Source organism: Tetranychus urticae, chromosome 2 (assembly GCF_039701765.1).
Source record: "Tetranychus urticae isolate SD_2017Ah chromosome 2, NJAU_TeUrti_SD_1.0, whole genome shotgun sequence".
Lineage (NCBI taxonomy): Eukaryota > Metazoa > Arthropoda > Arachnida > Trombidiformes > Tetranychidae > Tetranychus > Tetranychus urticae.
This window is the reverse complement of record NC_142959.1, coordinates 23045487-23059705: the sequence shown is the minus strand read 5'-3', so window position 1 is coordinate 23059705 and position 14219 is coordinate 23045487. Positions and strand designations below refer to the sequence as shown.

Below are 14219 nucleotides of genomic sequence, written 5' to 3'. Positions count from 1 at the left end.
AATGAAAAATGAATTGAAAAAAAACCAAAATGTCCAAGTTTATTTTTATTTGCATCAATAATTCATAAATAATGTATCAAAAGAGGCAATAAAATGCAAACAAAATTTACTTAAATTGTCCCTTTTTTTGCACATTTTATTTAACTCATTTGCTTGCCATTCATCAATTTAAACACTATTGATTGGCAACTTTACTGAGGATTAACTTTGTTGAATAAATGATTCCAGTTATTGCAAGGTTTTTTGTATAATACAAATCAGATTGTCATTTCAAGGTATGTTGAACAGGATTAACAATTGAAAATGTGAATCAATTGTAAAATTGTATGAATCACGATTAAATTGAATAGCAATAACAGTTGATCAATAACACTGAACAGCAAATCTTTTTGTCTTTTAATCCTTGATTTATTAAAAGATAGGCTTTTTTGTCAGTTTATTACCATTAAAACTGATGAGCTTCACTCTAATGGTTAGTTTAATGATCTTTTGATTACTAGCTTGAAATTGAGTCAACACCTGATACATTTTTTTTTGCAATTCACCAAAAAATCTAAAGGCAAGGAATTATAGAACATTTTTTATCCTTTTTGGTAAAAAAATTGTTGTTAAATTACAAGTTAACTGCAGAATTGTTTGAAGCAACAAATTGAATTTAATCGAAATAACGATCAGATTGTAAATGATTATACAAAATGGATAAAGTTTAATATATTTTGGAAAATACAATAATTTCAAATCTTTTAAACAAGAATTAGAATTTATCAATTTTCGAAACCTTTTTTCTTGGAACGACTCAGAGATTTTAAAACTCTTTTTTTCACTTCTTTTTGCTTCACAAAACGCCTTTCTTCGATCGCTTGAAGTTCCTTTTTGTGTTTAGAAACTCGCTTATGACGAGCAACAGCTTCATTGATCTTTTTGGCTTTATGAACGGAACTGATCATTCTCATTAACTTAGAGATTTCAGTTTCCTTTTCACTTTCAATTACAGGCAATGCAGCAATTGTCTTATCCTTTTTAGGTAGATACTTTTTCCTATCTTTGTAAGGCAATTCCTTTTCAACATTTTTAGGTACAATCAATGGTTTAGGTTCAAACCTTTTTCTACCTCGTTTGGTGTATAAACTATCTGGGTTCATTTTCACTTTAATTTGTCTTTCGTGCCGTAATTGGCCTACTGTCTTCATTCCTGTCCATTTTTTCCTTTCCTCAAGAGACAATAACAAATTAGGAACTGGTGTATAAAATTTAGGTACATCAACTTTGACCCAGGTTCTCATGAAGACAATGTCTGACATCAGTATTCTGTCTTCAAAGGTACCCCGAAAAGCTCCGGGTGGTGCTTTTATTGCTTTCTTTACTTGACCACGAATTCCACTAACTGTACGAATAGCAGCTCCTTCAAATTTGGCCACTTCCAGGGTAGTGTTGAACATGCCTTTGATGAATGCAGTCTTTTTAAACACTTTCATTGGATAGCCAACTAGCTTTAATTTTTTCACTATTGTTGCTGATTTATCCAGATTGGTTATCACACCAGTTCCTGCTATCCTGAAATCTGGTAAAGATTCATCGAGAGTTTGTATGGCCATTATACCAGTTCCTTGGGCAGTTAAAGGTCCCCAAAAAGTTATGTGACAGTGAAGATGTTGAGGTGTATACTTTAATGAACGGTTTCGCATGTTATGATCCTGAATTGAATAGACAGGCATTGTTTGGAATCTTCTCCATCCAACAGAAAGAATGAGTGGATCACGAGCTTTTAAAATTTTATTGTACCAACGATGTTTCTTGAATCGAGCTTGAACATAACCAATGTTGCTCTCACCACTAAGTAAACCTCCCAGGATTATTGGACAGCTTGGGTCAAAATTTTCTATTAACTCACAAGGAACCTTATCAATATCAACTCGAAGATACATTCCTGCTCGAAATCCTTCAAATTGCACTCTCAGTTCATCGTCCATTCCTTCAAATTCAGATTTGTTCACCTATAAACAAGAACGAAACAAAAATTAGATTGTTAAAGATTAATAGAATACATTAATATAATGGATTAAGAGGACAAAAAATATTCACTTACTTTAGCCTGTTCTGCCAGCTCTTCTTTCCATTCACTGTAGAAAGTTTTTTCTTCACCATCTTCATCCTTTTCTTTGTCTAAAGTACCTTGATCATATTTCTCGTCAAACTTTCTTTTCTTTTGCTCTTTTAATCGTCTTCTTTCTTCGTCCAGTTCTTCTTCCGTTTTTTCAACTTTATTTTTTCCAATTTCGTGATCGCCCATATCTTCATCGTAATCGTCAACACTCTCAGCATCCATATTCGCTTCAAGATCTTCAAAATCCCCATAAACATCATCGTCTTCGTTTTCTTTCAAGAGTGTATTGGCATCTTCGGAGCTTTCCCATTTACCAGTAACAAAACAATCTTTAATAGATTCTAATGTTTCCTCCAAAGACCAATCTTGTAACATTGTGGAGGGAAATTTCGTACATTCAATAGAATTAAGAGTATATTCCATGTTAGTTGAATCTTCATGTCGACGACGAACAGCTTTAAGAAGTCCTCCAGCTAGTTCACCTTTGGCTTCAACATAAGTATCATCCTTGAGATCAAATGCATCACCATAAACTAACTTTTGAATATCTTGAGTAGCATTTTGTCTAAGGTAGAAAGACATAGCCGCTCTGGCAGATAAATTTTCTTTCCATTTAGATGATGCCAACTCAAGAAGATCTTCTTCATCATCTTCTTCTGAATCATCATCAAAGACGAGTTTTTCTCCTTTGTGTTCTTGATCGTCATCAAAAGAAAATCTGACTTTCCTAGATTTTGGTTTTTCTTCATTATCACTGTCGAAAGAAACTTCATCTTCATCGTCGTCTTCATCTTCCTCTTCATCTCCTTCCTCTTCATTATCTATTTCCTCATCGTCGTCATCGCTTTGCTCTTCACCGGAATCAGCATCTTCTGGGTCATCTTCCAAATTTTGTCTGGATTCTTCTGATTCAGATTGAAATTCTGATGATGAATCCTCCCCTTTATCTGATTTTCCTTTACTTATCGATGAAGAAAACAAAGTGAATTTGGGCTTTGATACATCCTGGTCTTGTGAAAATGGAGTTTCAAAAACTTTTTTAACTAAACTATCGACCATTTCTCCAGGTTTATTCTCACTACTGAGTGCACTTTTCGGTAAAGCTTGACTTAAATCAATATAAATATTATCCAGATCGAAAAGAACACCACCAACTCCAGAGAAAGGCGCGTATATTAGCTTATCTTTTTGATTAACAGATCGACGTTTTGTCTGCTTAGACTTATCAGGTAGAGGGCAAGGATCGGGTAGAAATTTTATGTTTTTGGCTTGAAAATCTCCACATCCAGGAATATGCACTTGTTGGTTATTCTTGAAAAAACTTCCCCTTGAAAAACCATAAAACGTAATGGTTCTATCACACTTTGAATTTTTCTTTAAATCTTCTTTATCTGTGATATCTTCAAATCGATCCACCAACAAATAAGGATGGGTAGATTTCCAAGATGGTCGTAATTTTAAAATTGAAATAAAACGATATAAGTTTTTGACTTCGTTTTTCAAATAATCTCCTCGGACCATGTTTGAAAGATAGAATAGTTTAACTCCAGGGTAAACTTCAGTCCAAAATCTATGTTTAAGATTTTTCTTTACAACTTTCTCCTTTTTCTTGTTCTTAAATTTATCCAAATGAGTTAAAACACCCATTATCCTGGGGAAACCATGAACTGAGCAAACATTAAGAAATTCAAATGTCTCTAATTCAAAACCAAAACTGGCATCAATCAGCAACAACGAGATATCACTAATTTTAACAATGTCAATGATGTTGTTTATACTACTATTAGATTCGATAAAGGTGATCCTCTTTTTTTTGGTGGCCACAGTAATCGGTCCTTTAATTTCCTTAATATTTCTATTAGTAATATGTTTAACCAAATTTCTTATTAGTGTTGTTTTTCCAACGCCAGCTGGACCAATCAAACTAACAACAGTCGGAGGTGGTTCAACCGGTGTCCTCTCCACCGTCGGTATGTGAATTTTCTTCTCCACATAATCAACTTTGTGGCGAAACCTTTTCTCGGCTTTTTTTGCTGATTTGAAAGCAAAGGCTTTGGATGGTTTATTCTCAGACATCACTATTTAAAATTTAATACACTGAATTAATATAAACAAGATATAACATGAGCACAAAAGTAAATTAATGGATTTAAAACATCCACATTGTAAACAGCATGCTTTTAAGATCAAAGCGCATGAATTTTAGTAAACGTAACGAATGTTTTTGACACCAAACGCTAGATGGCTGTTAACTCGATGTTATTAACAGCTGATTTCGATTTAAAATTATAACAAATGTCAAATCGGTTTTAAGATCAACTTTTATCCTCTGATGTGAGTTACAATTTTGATCAAATTTAGTCCACTTTTAAACCTTTAACTTTTCTACTGATCTCTCTGCGATAACAGGTCGATGAATTTCTTAAATAAACTGATAACTTCAAAGAAAAAAACCTCTAAAACTGATAATATTGTAGTAGTTAATAATGTGCCAACCTCCAGTCCTCAATCATCTACTCTTAAAACTACCCATTTTAATCTACCATTCACTCCTTTGATACCTGACAATGTACTATCAACAGGGTTACTTCAATTGGATCCGCAGCCGTTGAGTGATTTTGGTTTAACCATTGAGGATTATCTTCGGAAAAAAGTGGAAACTGTTTCTCGAAATCAATACAAAATTTGTGAAATTATTAAAGAAACTGAATCTACATCAATATTTTTATCAAATTATCTAGATGCCAAAGATAAACGGTTAAAGAAGGTTGAAGAATCATTCGACAAGGTACAAGAGCTTTTGAACAAATGTGAATCAAGTTTGGAATCGTGCTTAACAAATATTGACAATCTCAACAGATCGCTGCCACCTCATCTTAAATTGGAAAACTTAGAATATAACAAGAAACTGGAAACTTCAGAATAATTGTTCACCACAATTACAATGGATCTATCACAAAACGAAAATGACAAATCATGATGAACATATTGTACATTCACCAGAAAAATTACTTTTGTATCAAGAAAATGAAATTTTTACTATTTGTTTCAAAGCTAGATGTGTAATGTAAATGCTCAATGTTTTTCTGTGAATGTAACACTCATTGAAATAGCAATAGCAATCATTTCATTTAAACCTGTCTATCACCTTTATTATGACTTCATTACATTGTATAAAGAACAATTATTCCATCTTCATGCTAAATTTTTATCCAAAGACCTTATAAAATTACTTATCTGGCTAACCTTGATTCAATTCTGAATATAATGCGGACTTTGAATGATTTTAAACTGAACGGAGAGATAAACAGAACGACATCATAAACATTTATAATCAATTCAGTCCATCAATCAATAACAATTCTGTTCATTCCATTGTGATCAGTTTATCGTATGAGATTTCATTATTTCGCCTCAAACTTTACCGATCACATTTCACCAATCAGGGGAAAAACATGGCAAAAGTTTAGCTAAAACTGCTTTCGTCTCTTTGTTTACCGTTTCACTGATCCAATAGTTATCTAACCATTTGTTTCCATTTCATTTCAATGGTTTTATCACTTTCTATCCAGAATTTCTCAATCCATTATGGGATTATTTTTTTCAATTCAATCAACTTATCTGTTGTTATCAGCAAGTTCATGGGGAATATTGAGAATCTTTGTTTCACATGTAAATACACAATGATCGAGTGATCAGATGCAAAATATATTTTTTCCTTGTACAACTTTATGGAGCATTTAACCAACTAAAAAGACAAAATCCCAATATTCAGCAAAAATTAAATTTTGTCTTGTTAATTTTGTTCTGACTGGTTTCACAATCTGCTGAATTGCTGAGTGTTTTATACGTCTATTTTTAACTTTGAGGTTATCATGCAAACTGATATATTTTACATTTCTGAGAAATGAGTTGATAATAATTTCCATTGACAATTTGTTGCCTTCCACACCTGGGTGTATCGGCAATTAATCTATATGAGCATAAACACACTCGCTTCAGATTGTCAGCAGAATTGATAAGAAAAAGTGAATTCTTGGAAAAAAATGTCGCATGTTATCAAATATACCAAACAATCAGAATAAATTGCAAGATAGATTGTAATAACCAGATATCTGTAAGGTAGAACAATGTTAAAAAATATTGTTTTTCTGAAAGAGTTGGAAATAATTATATAACTTATTACATTACATTACTTATTGTTACACTTAAAATTGAATCTGCAGTAACTAACCTTTGTTTGGATTGATTGAGCCATGATTAAGTGATAATTAGTGTTTATGGCCAGAAACACGACAAAATCTAGTCAAAACATCAAACAATAAATTAATCATTATTGCTGTCAGTAACATCATCAGTAACAATAGATTACTAATTGAAGGAGGAGAATCGAGTAGATCTTGAGATAAATTTCATATTAAAACCAGAAGACAGGTGAACAACAATTATATTGATTCAAACGAATTGAAATAATAACGTTAAATTAAATTGCGAGCCAAAATGATGACCTATCAAGTTTTAGCTTTTGCCCTGGCAATTGTTTTTGTCGCCAACATCTCTCACATTGCTGGTGTTGCTCAAGGTATTGTTAATACATTTTCGGACCTAAATTTGTTTTACAATTGATTATCGTTTATTAATATAATTTAATTCTTTCTTCCTCAGTATTCAACTATAATGTGACTGTGAAAACCTCAGGATCAACCAAATTTACCGATCATGATGGTAAACTCAAGCTCTCTGTGATCAGCACAAATGGTACAAAGGTTTCACAAGCAGACTTTGTATTGACACCAAAGTAAGTCTATACTGGTTAATTTAATTCTAGTGAACAATTACTATTTAATTTTTCCTTTTTTTCAGTGATGTTAATCTTGCCATGAATCGCAATTACACTTCACTAATTGCATCGTTTGCTCCACTTAACAACATCACATCTGTTTACCTCCGATGGACTCTGTCTTCTCCATACAATCCATATTATGCGATCAAAAAACCATCCATCTTCTTTGATCCAATTGTTTTTGTCTACAATTACATCGATCCTAGAACACAGTAAGATTTTAATCTTATCATTCCCTATTTTGTGTGAACTTTCTGAAACCAAATCTGTTTTCTCAAAAAAATCACAGAAAATAGTCGCATATTTACTAATTATTATCATTATTATCTATTTTCTCTATCATTTTACAGTATTTCCTCAAAACTGAGTCGTAAATTTTGTCCACCAACTCAACCTATTGGAATCAAACACTCCGATGGTGCTTCATTCTATCCTTGCGTCTGAATAATTTAATTCCGTTGATGTCATGAGAAAAAATGTTATAATTAAAGAGTTTTGAAACAAAAGTTGTGACAATTTTCAATTTAAATTCAATATGCTATTCCAATATGCGAATAGTAAGGCCAATTTCGGTTAATTTTAGGGTAAAGTCTTTATAAATTATCTAAAGTGAATGCTACAAATTTTTGTGCTAAAATGACTGCGATTGAACCAAAAGCGTTTTAAATTTTCGCTCAATAAATTTCGTGATGAATACAGTAGTGGTTAGGGTTAAGTTAACAAAACAGGGCCAGAGTTAAGTAAATTTTCAGGTGTCGCCATCTCGGTAATAATTAGTTTTCAGAGAAACTAGACAATAGAGAAATGGACAAAATTAAATTCGATCTTAAAGGTACTTTAATTTATTGTTAGATGGCGACTATGAAAAAAATCTCCCCATTTGTTAACTTAACGTTAGCCTAGTGGTTAGCGTTGGCGATAAGACTGCTAATCTTCATATGTTGTTCTCTGCATCTTGGGGTTAGCGTTCGAATCTCGCCCAAGTCCTGAAGTTAAGGCGCATACAGTAGAGCTTACTCAGGGTTAAGCCCCCTGGACTATCCCATCCTCCCTTCCTGATGGATTCCCAGCTAAGCTGGATAAAGCCTAGCGCCTATGGGTCGGTAAAACACCTAGGTAGCAAGGGGTAGACGGCGCCTTAAAAGCTGTCGCGGCTGGCCGGTCCTCGCAAGAAAATCTGTTAACTTAACCCTAACCACTACTGTAATAAATGTCTGAAAAATATTCGAACTTTTCTGACACTTTTCCGTATTTGTCACACTTTCACGGTCTCTGTTTACCGATTGATTTACAAGATTTACTAATTGTATTGTAACCTTGCTACTAAAAGCTGTTATGATAATTATATTCATACCTAATATAAATGATATACACCTAAATGTATTGAATTAAATTATTAAATTAAACACAGGTAACATGGATTGTTCATTTAAAACTTTGCAGAGTGAATTTAACTAAAAATTATTCATTTGGTTGTTTTTGTGTAAATGCTGTATAAATAACCATATAAGCTATTCTTAAAGGTTTTTAAGTGAAAATAGATACGCATAAATTATCAAAACAATAATATTATGAGAACCAAAATTTATCATTATGGTATATTTGAATTGTATTAGGTTCGCCAAAAGGTCATTCGACAAAGCTTCGCTTGATTTGGCCAAAAAATTACAAAAGGTAAGCTCACAATTTTCTTTCTACCAAAACATCCGATTTGTTAAATGACATGTTTTTTTCATTTGTTTCAGACAAATCCTCAATTCTTGGATTCTCTCCATTTGAAATTAACTGCTGGAAATGGTGGCAACGGAATTGAATTTTATAATGGAATTGGTGGTGAAGGAGGTGATATTTTACTTCAAGCAGACAAAAACAGGAAAACTCTTAATGAAATCTTAGAATTTACTAGAAGTCGCATCATTTCAGCGAAAAATGGATATCACAGTGAGCCGAAGCGTCTATTACCCCAACAAGTAAAATCAACAATTATTAAAGTGCCTCTTGGAGTAACCATTTATGATGTTTCCAAATCATTAATTGCCAGCCTTGATAAACACCAAGAAAAATTGCTAGTCGCCAAAGGAGGCAAAGGAGGATCTTACGAAAGTAATTATATCGGACAACCAGGTCAATATCGAGAGATTATCATCGATCTTAAATTGATTGCTGATGTTGGTAAGTTACGAATTGAATTTTATCTAGTAGTTAACAGAATAATTATCTCATTTATTCTCCTTCAAATCTATCGATCTTATTTCAAACCTGATTTTCATTTCTTTTTTCATTTAAGGTTTTGTTGGATTTCCCAATGCTGGTAAATCAACCCTTCTTACTGCCATTTCAAAAGCTAAACCCAAAATTGCCAGTTATGCTTTCACAACTTTAGCTCCTAATATTGGAACAATCGAGTATAGTGATCTAACTAAGATCACATGTGCTGATCTACCTGGTCTCATTGAAGGAGCTCATGATAATGTTGGCTTAGGTCATGAATTTCTTAAACATGTGGAAAGAACGAAACTTTTATTATTTGTTATTGATGCTGGTGGCTTCCAATATCGACCTGACTGGCCTTTTCGATCTGCTTTAGAAACATTAATGCTTTTAAACAAAGAAATAGAACTTTATGACTCTACCATTTTAGATAAACCAGCTTGTTTGGTGATCACTAAAATTGAGAAACCGGGAAATAAATTGAAATATAAAGAGTTTTTGGAGCAATTACAACAAGCAGTGAAATCAAATTTCAATTCAGTTGATCCTGAATTAAGACCTCTGCAATTCGTATTACTTCAAGATATAATACCAATTTCATCTCATTCTGGACAAAATTTGCCTTTCTTGAAACATAAATTAAGAAAGCTAAAGTCAAGGCATTATGAAAATTATAATCCTTATGATGATGATTTAGATTTAAGCGTTTCTGCTATAATTGAAAAAAAACTTAATCAAATTATTGAAGTTCATTAAAGTAAATTTTTTTTGAGTTCGATTCATTCCCAAATTTTTGGTTGTTATTCATCATCACTGTAAAAAGAAAGCGCATCGAAAATAGTATCTCAAGTATACCGATGAAACCTTCGTGGTAGAGTACATTTAAGGCGTAATCAGAGCTGGAAAATCTGATGAGATGATTTATTTTCATATGCCACTCATCAAAAACTAATCAATTTTTCGATAAATCATGCTTTTCGCAGATGAAACCCAATTTCATTGTTATTCAAAAGACAACTTGATTACCAACTAGCAACCGATGTTCATCTATTTACCTGCAAAAATCGTCTAGCAAGTGAAGTGAACGTCAGTATGTTAATTTGCTTTTCTCTGATCATAACATGTTTAGTGCGATGTTAATTCTTGAATCAAGATTATGAAAAAAAGCTGACAAGGCTAACGAAATGAGTATAAAGTAGTAAACAGAATAAGAGGGAGAAAGAGTGGCGATATTTGATGGAGATAAAGGGTATAAAAGCCATTCCATAACAGCAACACTTTACGAGTTTAATTCAAAATCTGTTAAATAAATATTTCTAATTACATTACATTTCGATTTTCCACTAAAATGCATCTCAAAACCCATATTTTGATACTGGTGTCGGTCTTTATGATCAGCCTAATCACACCTTCTACTGGTTCTACTGATTCTAATGGTAATGTAAACTGTGTGAATTGTACTGGTTGTACGAACTGTGTGAACTGCATCAATTGTACAAACTGTCATGGTTGTGAAAGTTGCTCCGACTCTACGAATTGTCGCAGTTCTAGAAACTGTACAAGTTGTACAGATTGTTCAGACTGTAAAAATTGTACCAGTTGCACGGACGCTAAAAATTGTAACGATTCCAGAAGCTGCACAAACTGCAGAAATTGTTCAAACTGTGCTAGTTGTACAAATTGTAGAGATTGTCAAAGATGTACTCATTGTACAAATGTCAGAAATTCTGCAAATTGTATGAATCGTACAGACTGTACAAATTGTAAATGCTGAATTCGGATATCGATAAAAATTGTTGGACCTTAAAAAAGCTTGTGTTTGAAGAGCAGCGGAAAGTTCCTGTCGTGACGTCTTATGTTCCAGATATGGAATTGCTGGTTCAACAAATGTCCAACGTAAATGGAAGTTAAAAAGCTTGACACATTGGCCAATGATATGTTCATCAATATCTCCTAGTCCTTTGACCCTCTCGTTGGATATTGGATCATCCATATTCCCCATACACTGTAAGGTAATCAACCATTTTTCCGTCCAACCAGTTTTCTAGACTTTACATTGATTATTTTATAATCAAACCATCATTTGCTACTTTTAAAAAAGATATTATATTTTATGTCATTATAATCGAAGACCATGTATTTTCACTTAATATATTTTTATTTGACTAATATCAATACGAATAAACAATTCCTATTAATTTTGTCTTAGTAACCGACTGTCATTTATTTTAGATTTTATTCTAGATTTTGGTTTTTCTTCATTATAACTGTCAAAAGAAACTTCATCTCCTTACTCGTCGAAAAGAACACCACCAACTCCAGAGATAGGCGCGTATATTAGCTTATCTTTTTGATTCACAGATCAACGTTTTGTCTGCTTAGACTTATCAGGTAGAGGGCAAGATTGAAACATTATCCTGGGAAAACCATGAACTGAACAAACATTATTAATTTGAAATGTTTGAAAAGTTCAAAGCCAAAACTGGCATCAATCAACAACAATGAGATATCACTAATTTTAACAATGTCAATGATGTTGATTATACCATTATACTATAAACTTCCAACAAATTATTTCATTTAAGGTTTGATAGCTAAAACCAAAATTATATAACCAGTTATATGTTAATAACTTGAGCTTCGAATATTGGAACAATTCAATATAGTGATTTGGTTAAGATCACATGTACTGATCTACCTAGTCTCATTTAAGGAGCTCATGGTAATGTTGGCTTAGGTCATGAATTTCTCAACCAGGGGGAATGATCTAAACTTGTATTATTTTTTATTTATGCTGGTGGCTTTTGAATGGTTCGAATTATAATTAAGATATTTATTTTACAGGAAACATTAAAAGATAAGTCATCTTTCAATATAATTTTTCGATCATTTACATCTGAAGTGTGTAGTCGTTATACGATCTCTAATTTAGTTTATTAATTTGCATTAGAATAATTCAATTTAACCAGGGATTTGTGCTGCTCTCTTCTCATTAAGTTTCTTGAATTCAGCCATTCTTGACTCAATCTCTGGTCTGAAGTGTCTAATAAGACCCTGTAAATAAAAGTAAGAAAAATAAATTCAGTAAAGAATAATGTGCCGAGTATAAGTCAATGTGATTTACCTGAACTGGCCATGCAGCTCCGTCTCCTAAAGCGCAGATTGTATGTCCTTCAATTTGCTTACTCAATTCATATAAAATGTCAATTTCTTGGGGTTTAGCGTTTCCCTCGACGAATCTCCACATAATTTTGTTCATCCAGCCTACACCCTCACGACATGGTGTACACTTTTAAAAGAAAAGAATTAAACAAGTTATGAATTTGAAATTTTAAAAGGCAGTAAATATGTAAAATTACCTGACCACAACTTTCATGTTTATAAAATTCTATTAATCTAGCAATAGCGCGGATGATATCTGTTTGTTTATTCATAACAATAACTGCAGCAGTTCCAAGACCAGTTTGAGCTGCCACAAGTGAGTCGAAGTCCATTAGTACTTCCTCGCAAACTTTTATTGGTATAATAGGTGTTGATGAACCACCTGGAATGACTCCCAATAAATTATCCCAGCCACCAATCACACCACCAGCATGACGTTCAATAAGTTCTTTTAAAGGAATTGACATTTCCTCCTCAACGGTGCACGGGGTATTAACATGGCCAGAGATATTGAACAACTTAGTTCCTGTATTGCGAGGTCTTCCCAAAGAAGCGAACCAGTCACCTCCTCTTCGACAGATTGTTGGAGCAACAGCAACTGTTTCAACGTTTGTAACTGTTGTTGGACATCCAAATACACCAACATCAGCTGGGAAAGGAGGCTTCAGTCGTGGTTTCCCTTGTTTTCCTTCGATAGACTCAATAAGAGCTGTTTCTTCCCCACAAATGTAAGCTCCAGCTCCTTTGTGAATATAAATATCGAAATCATATCCAGAACCACAAGCATTTTTGCCAATAAGTCCTGCCTTGTAAGCTTCCTTGATAGCAATGTTCAAGGTCGATGCTTCATTGTAAAACTCTCCACGGATGTAAATAAAAGCGGCACAGGCACCCATAGCCTTACCAGCAATGAGACATCCTTCAACTAGCTTGTGAGGATCATGTCTCATTATTTCCCTGTCCTTGCAAGTGCCAGGTTCTCCTTCATCGGCATTAACAACTAAATACTTGGGCCTACCATCGGATGGTTTATTCATAAAGCTCCATTTTATTCCTGATGGAAAACCAGCTCCTCCACGTCCTCGTAAACCTGATTTTTTTATTTCATCAATGATCCAATCATGTCCTTTGGCAAGAATCTCTTTTGTTTTGTACCAATCACCCTAAAAAACATAATTTGAGGTATAAGAATCTTTATAAAATACATAATAATAATAGTAATAATATATTTATATCAAATACGTAGTAACAAAATTTTAACTTCACGCATCAAATGTAAGTTTAAGATGTGAACGTAATTATTCAAGAGTAGTGGTAGGTTAAATTTAGATAAAATACAGATCTAACTTGAACTGATTTACATACCCTTTTAATAGCACCCTTAAGGCCCCAATCATGTTTACCATATAAGTTGGTAAATATTCGGTCTTCATCGCTTAAAGGACCACATTTAGTCTGTAAGATTTAACAAAATTATGTTATTTAATTTACAAAAAAATAAGAATATAATTATACCTTTTGAGGAGGCTGTGGTGCTGCATTAGCAGTTGTTGATAACCGAGCTAATCCATTTTGCACTGAGTTGATGCCTGTTTACAAAAATTAAAGTAAATTTGTCAATTAAATACATCGATTCAATTCATTTTAACTAATAATTTAGATTAACTACAGTATAAATAATTACCTTTCAACGCTTTGAGACCAGACAATGAGCGGAAAGCCATTGAAATCAATAAATCTTTTAATCAAAACAACCAGAACAATAATGAAAACAAGTACAGTGGAGTACCAGATACTGTCAGTAACTGGAAATAGCTTATATGCACAGCAAGTCTATTAATCGAGCTAAAATTTAAAATTAATTACAATGATTAATAAAATTACAGTCAGTTGCTGGAA

General features: G+C 33.0%; 4 protein-coding genes across 4 annotated transcripts; 2 read left to right on the top strand and 2 right to left on the bottom strand.

The window, feature by feature from the left end:
* Window positions 1-683: 683 nt before the first annotated feature.
* Window positions 684-4910, bottom strand: LOC107367468 (ribosome biogenesis protein BMS1 homolog). Its single transcript, XM_015935168.2, has 2 exons — window positions 2087-4910; window positions 684-1994 (listed from the first exon to the last, which is right to left on the bottom strand). The coding sequence occupies exons 1-2, from the start codon at window positions 4178-4180 to the stop codon at window positions 765-767; spliced, it is 3324 nt and encodes a 1107-aa protein (XP_015790654.1). The 5' UTR covers window positions 4181-4910; the 3' UTR covers window positions 684-764.
* Window positions 4911-6561: 1651 nt separating this feature from the next.
* On the top strand, window positions 6562-7453 carry LOC107367476 (uncharacterized). The gene is made up of 4 exons (XM_015935176.2): window positions 6562-6686; window positions 6770-6902; window positions 6968-7159; window positions 7298-7453. The coding sequence occupies exons 1-4, from the start codon at window positions 6605-6607 to the stop codon at window positions 7389-7391; spliced, it is 501 nt and encodes a 166-aa protein (XP_015790662.1). The 5' UTR covers window positions 6562-6604; the 3' UTR covers window positions 7392-7453.
* A 1036-nt stretch (window positions 7454-8489) lies between these two features.
* Window positions 8490-9930, top strand: LOC107367470 (GTP-binding protein 10 homolog). The gene is made up of 3 exons (XM_015935170.3): window positions 8490-8621; window positions 8693-9119; window positions 9235-9930. The coding sequence occupies exons 1-3, from the start codon at window positions 8541-8543 to the stop codon at window positions 9912-9914; spliced, it is 1188 nt and encodes a 395-aa protein (XP_015790656.1). The 5' UTR covers window positions 8490-8540; the 3' UTR covers window positions 9915-9930.
* A 2040-nt stretch (window positions 9931-11970) lies between these two features.
* On the bottom strand, window positions 11971-14098 carry ND-51 (NADH dehydrogenase (ubiquinone) 51 kDa subunit). Its single transcript, XM_015925583.3, has 6 exons — window positions 14005-14098; window positions 13836-13909; window positions 13686-13775; window positions 12518-13483; window positions 12283-12447; window positions 11971-12212 (listed from the first exon to the last, which is right to left on the bottom strand). Exons 1-6 carry the CDS (start codon window positions 14042-14044, stop codon window positions 12120-12122), a joined length of 1428 nt encoding a protein of 475 aa, XP_015781069.2. The 5' UTR covers window positions 14045-14098; the 3' UTR covers window positions 11971-12119.
* Between the last annotated feature and the right edge of the window lie 121 nt (window positions 14099-14219).

Bases quoted from the DNA above. Each gene is read 5' to 3' on its own strand.
- LOC107367468 (XM_015935168.2), bottom strand. From the start codon at position 4,180: ATGTCTGAGAATAAACCATCCAAAGCCTTTGCTTTCAAATCAGCAAAA. The intron at 1,995-2,086 runs GTAAGTGAATAT...TCTTGTTTATAG, and splicing joins AGCTGGCAGAACAGGCTAAA to GTGAACAAATCTGAATTTGA.
- LOC107367476 (XM_015935176.2), top strand. From the start codon at position 6,605: ATGATGACCTATCAAGTTTTAGCTTTTGCCCTGGCAATTGTTTTTGTC. The intron at 6,687-6,769 runs GTATTGTTAATA...TTTCTTCCTCAG, and splicing joins CATTGCTGGTGTTGCTCAAG to TATTCAACTATAATGTGACT. The intron at 6,903-6,967 runs GTAAGTCTATAC...CCTTTTTTTCAG, and splicing joins GACTTTGTATTGACACCAAA to TGATGTTAATCTTGCCATGA.
- LOC107367470 (XM_015935170.3), top strand. From the start codon at position 8,541: ATGGTATATTTGAATTGTATTAGGTTCGCCAAAAGGTCATTCGACAAA. The intron at 8,622-8,692 runs GTAAGCTCACAA...CATTTGTTTCAG, and splicing joins TGGCCAAAAAATTACAAAAG to ACAAATCCTCAATTCTTGGA. The intron at 9,120-9,234 runs GTAAGTTACGAA...TTTTCATTTAAG, and splicing joins TAAATTGATTGCTGATGTTG to GTTTTGTTGGATTTCCCAAT.
- ND-51 (XM_015925583.3), bottom strand. From the start codon at position 14,044: ATGGCTTTCCGCTCATTGTCTGGTCTCAAAGCGTTGAAAG. The intron at 13,910-14,004 runs GTAATTATTTAT...TTTTGTAAACAG, and splicing joins TGGTCTCAAAGCGTTGAAAG to GCATCAACTCAGTGCAAAAT. The intron at 13,484-13,685 runs GTATGTAAATCA...TATGTTTTTTAG, and splicing joins TTAAGGGTGCTATTAAAAGG to GGTGATTGGTACAAAACAAA.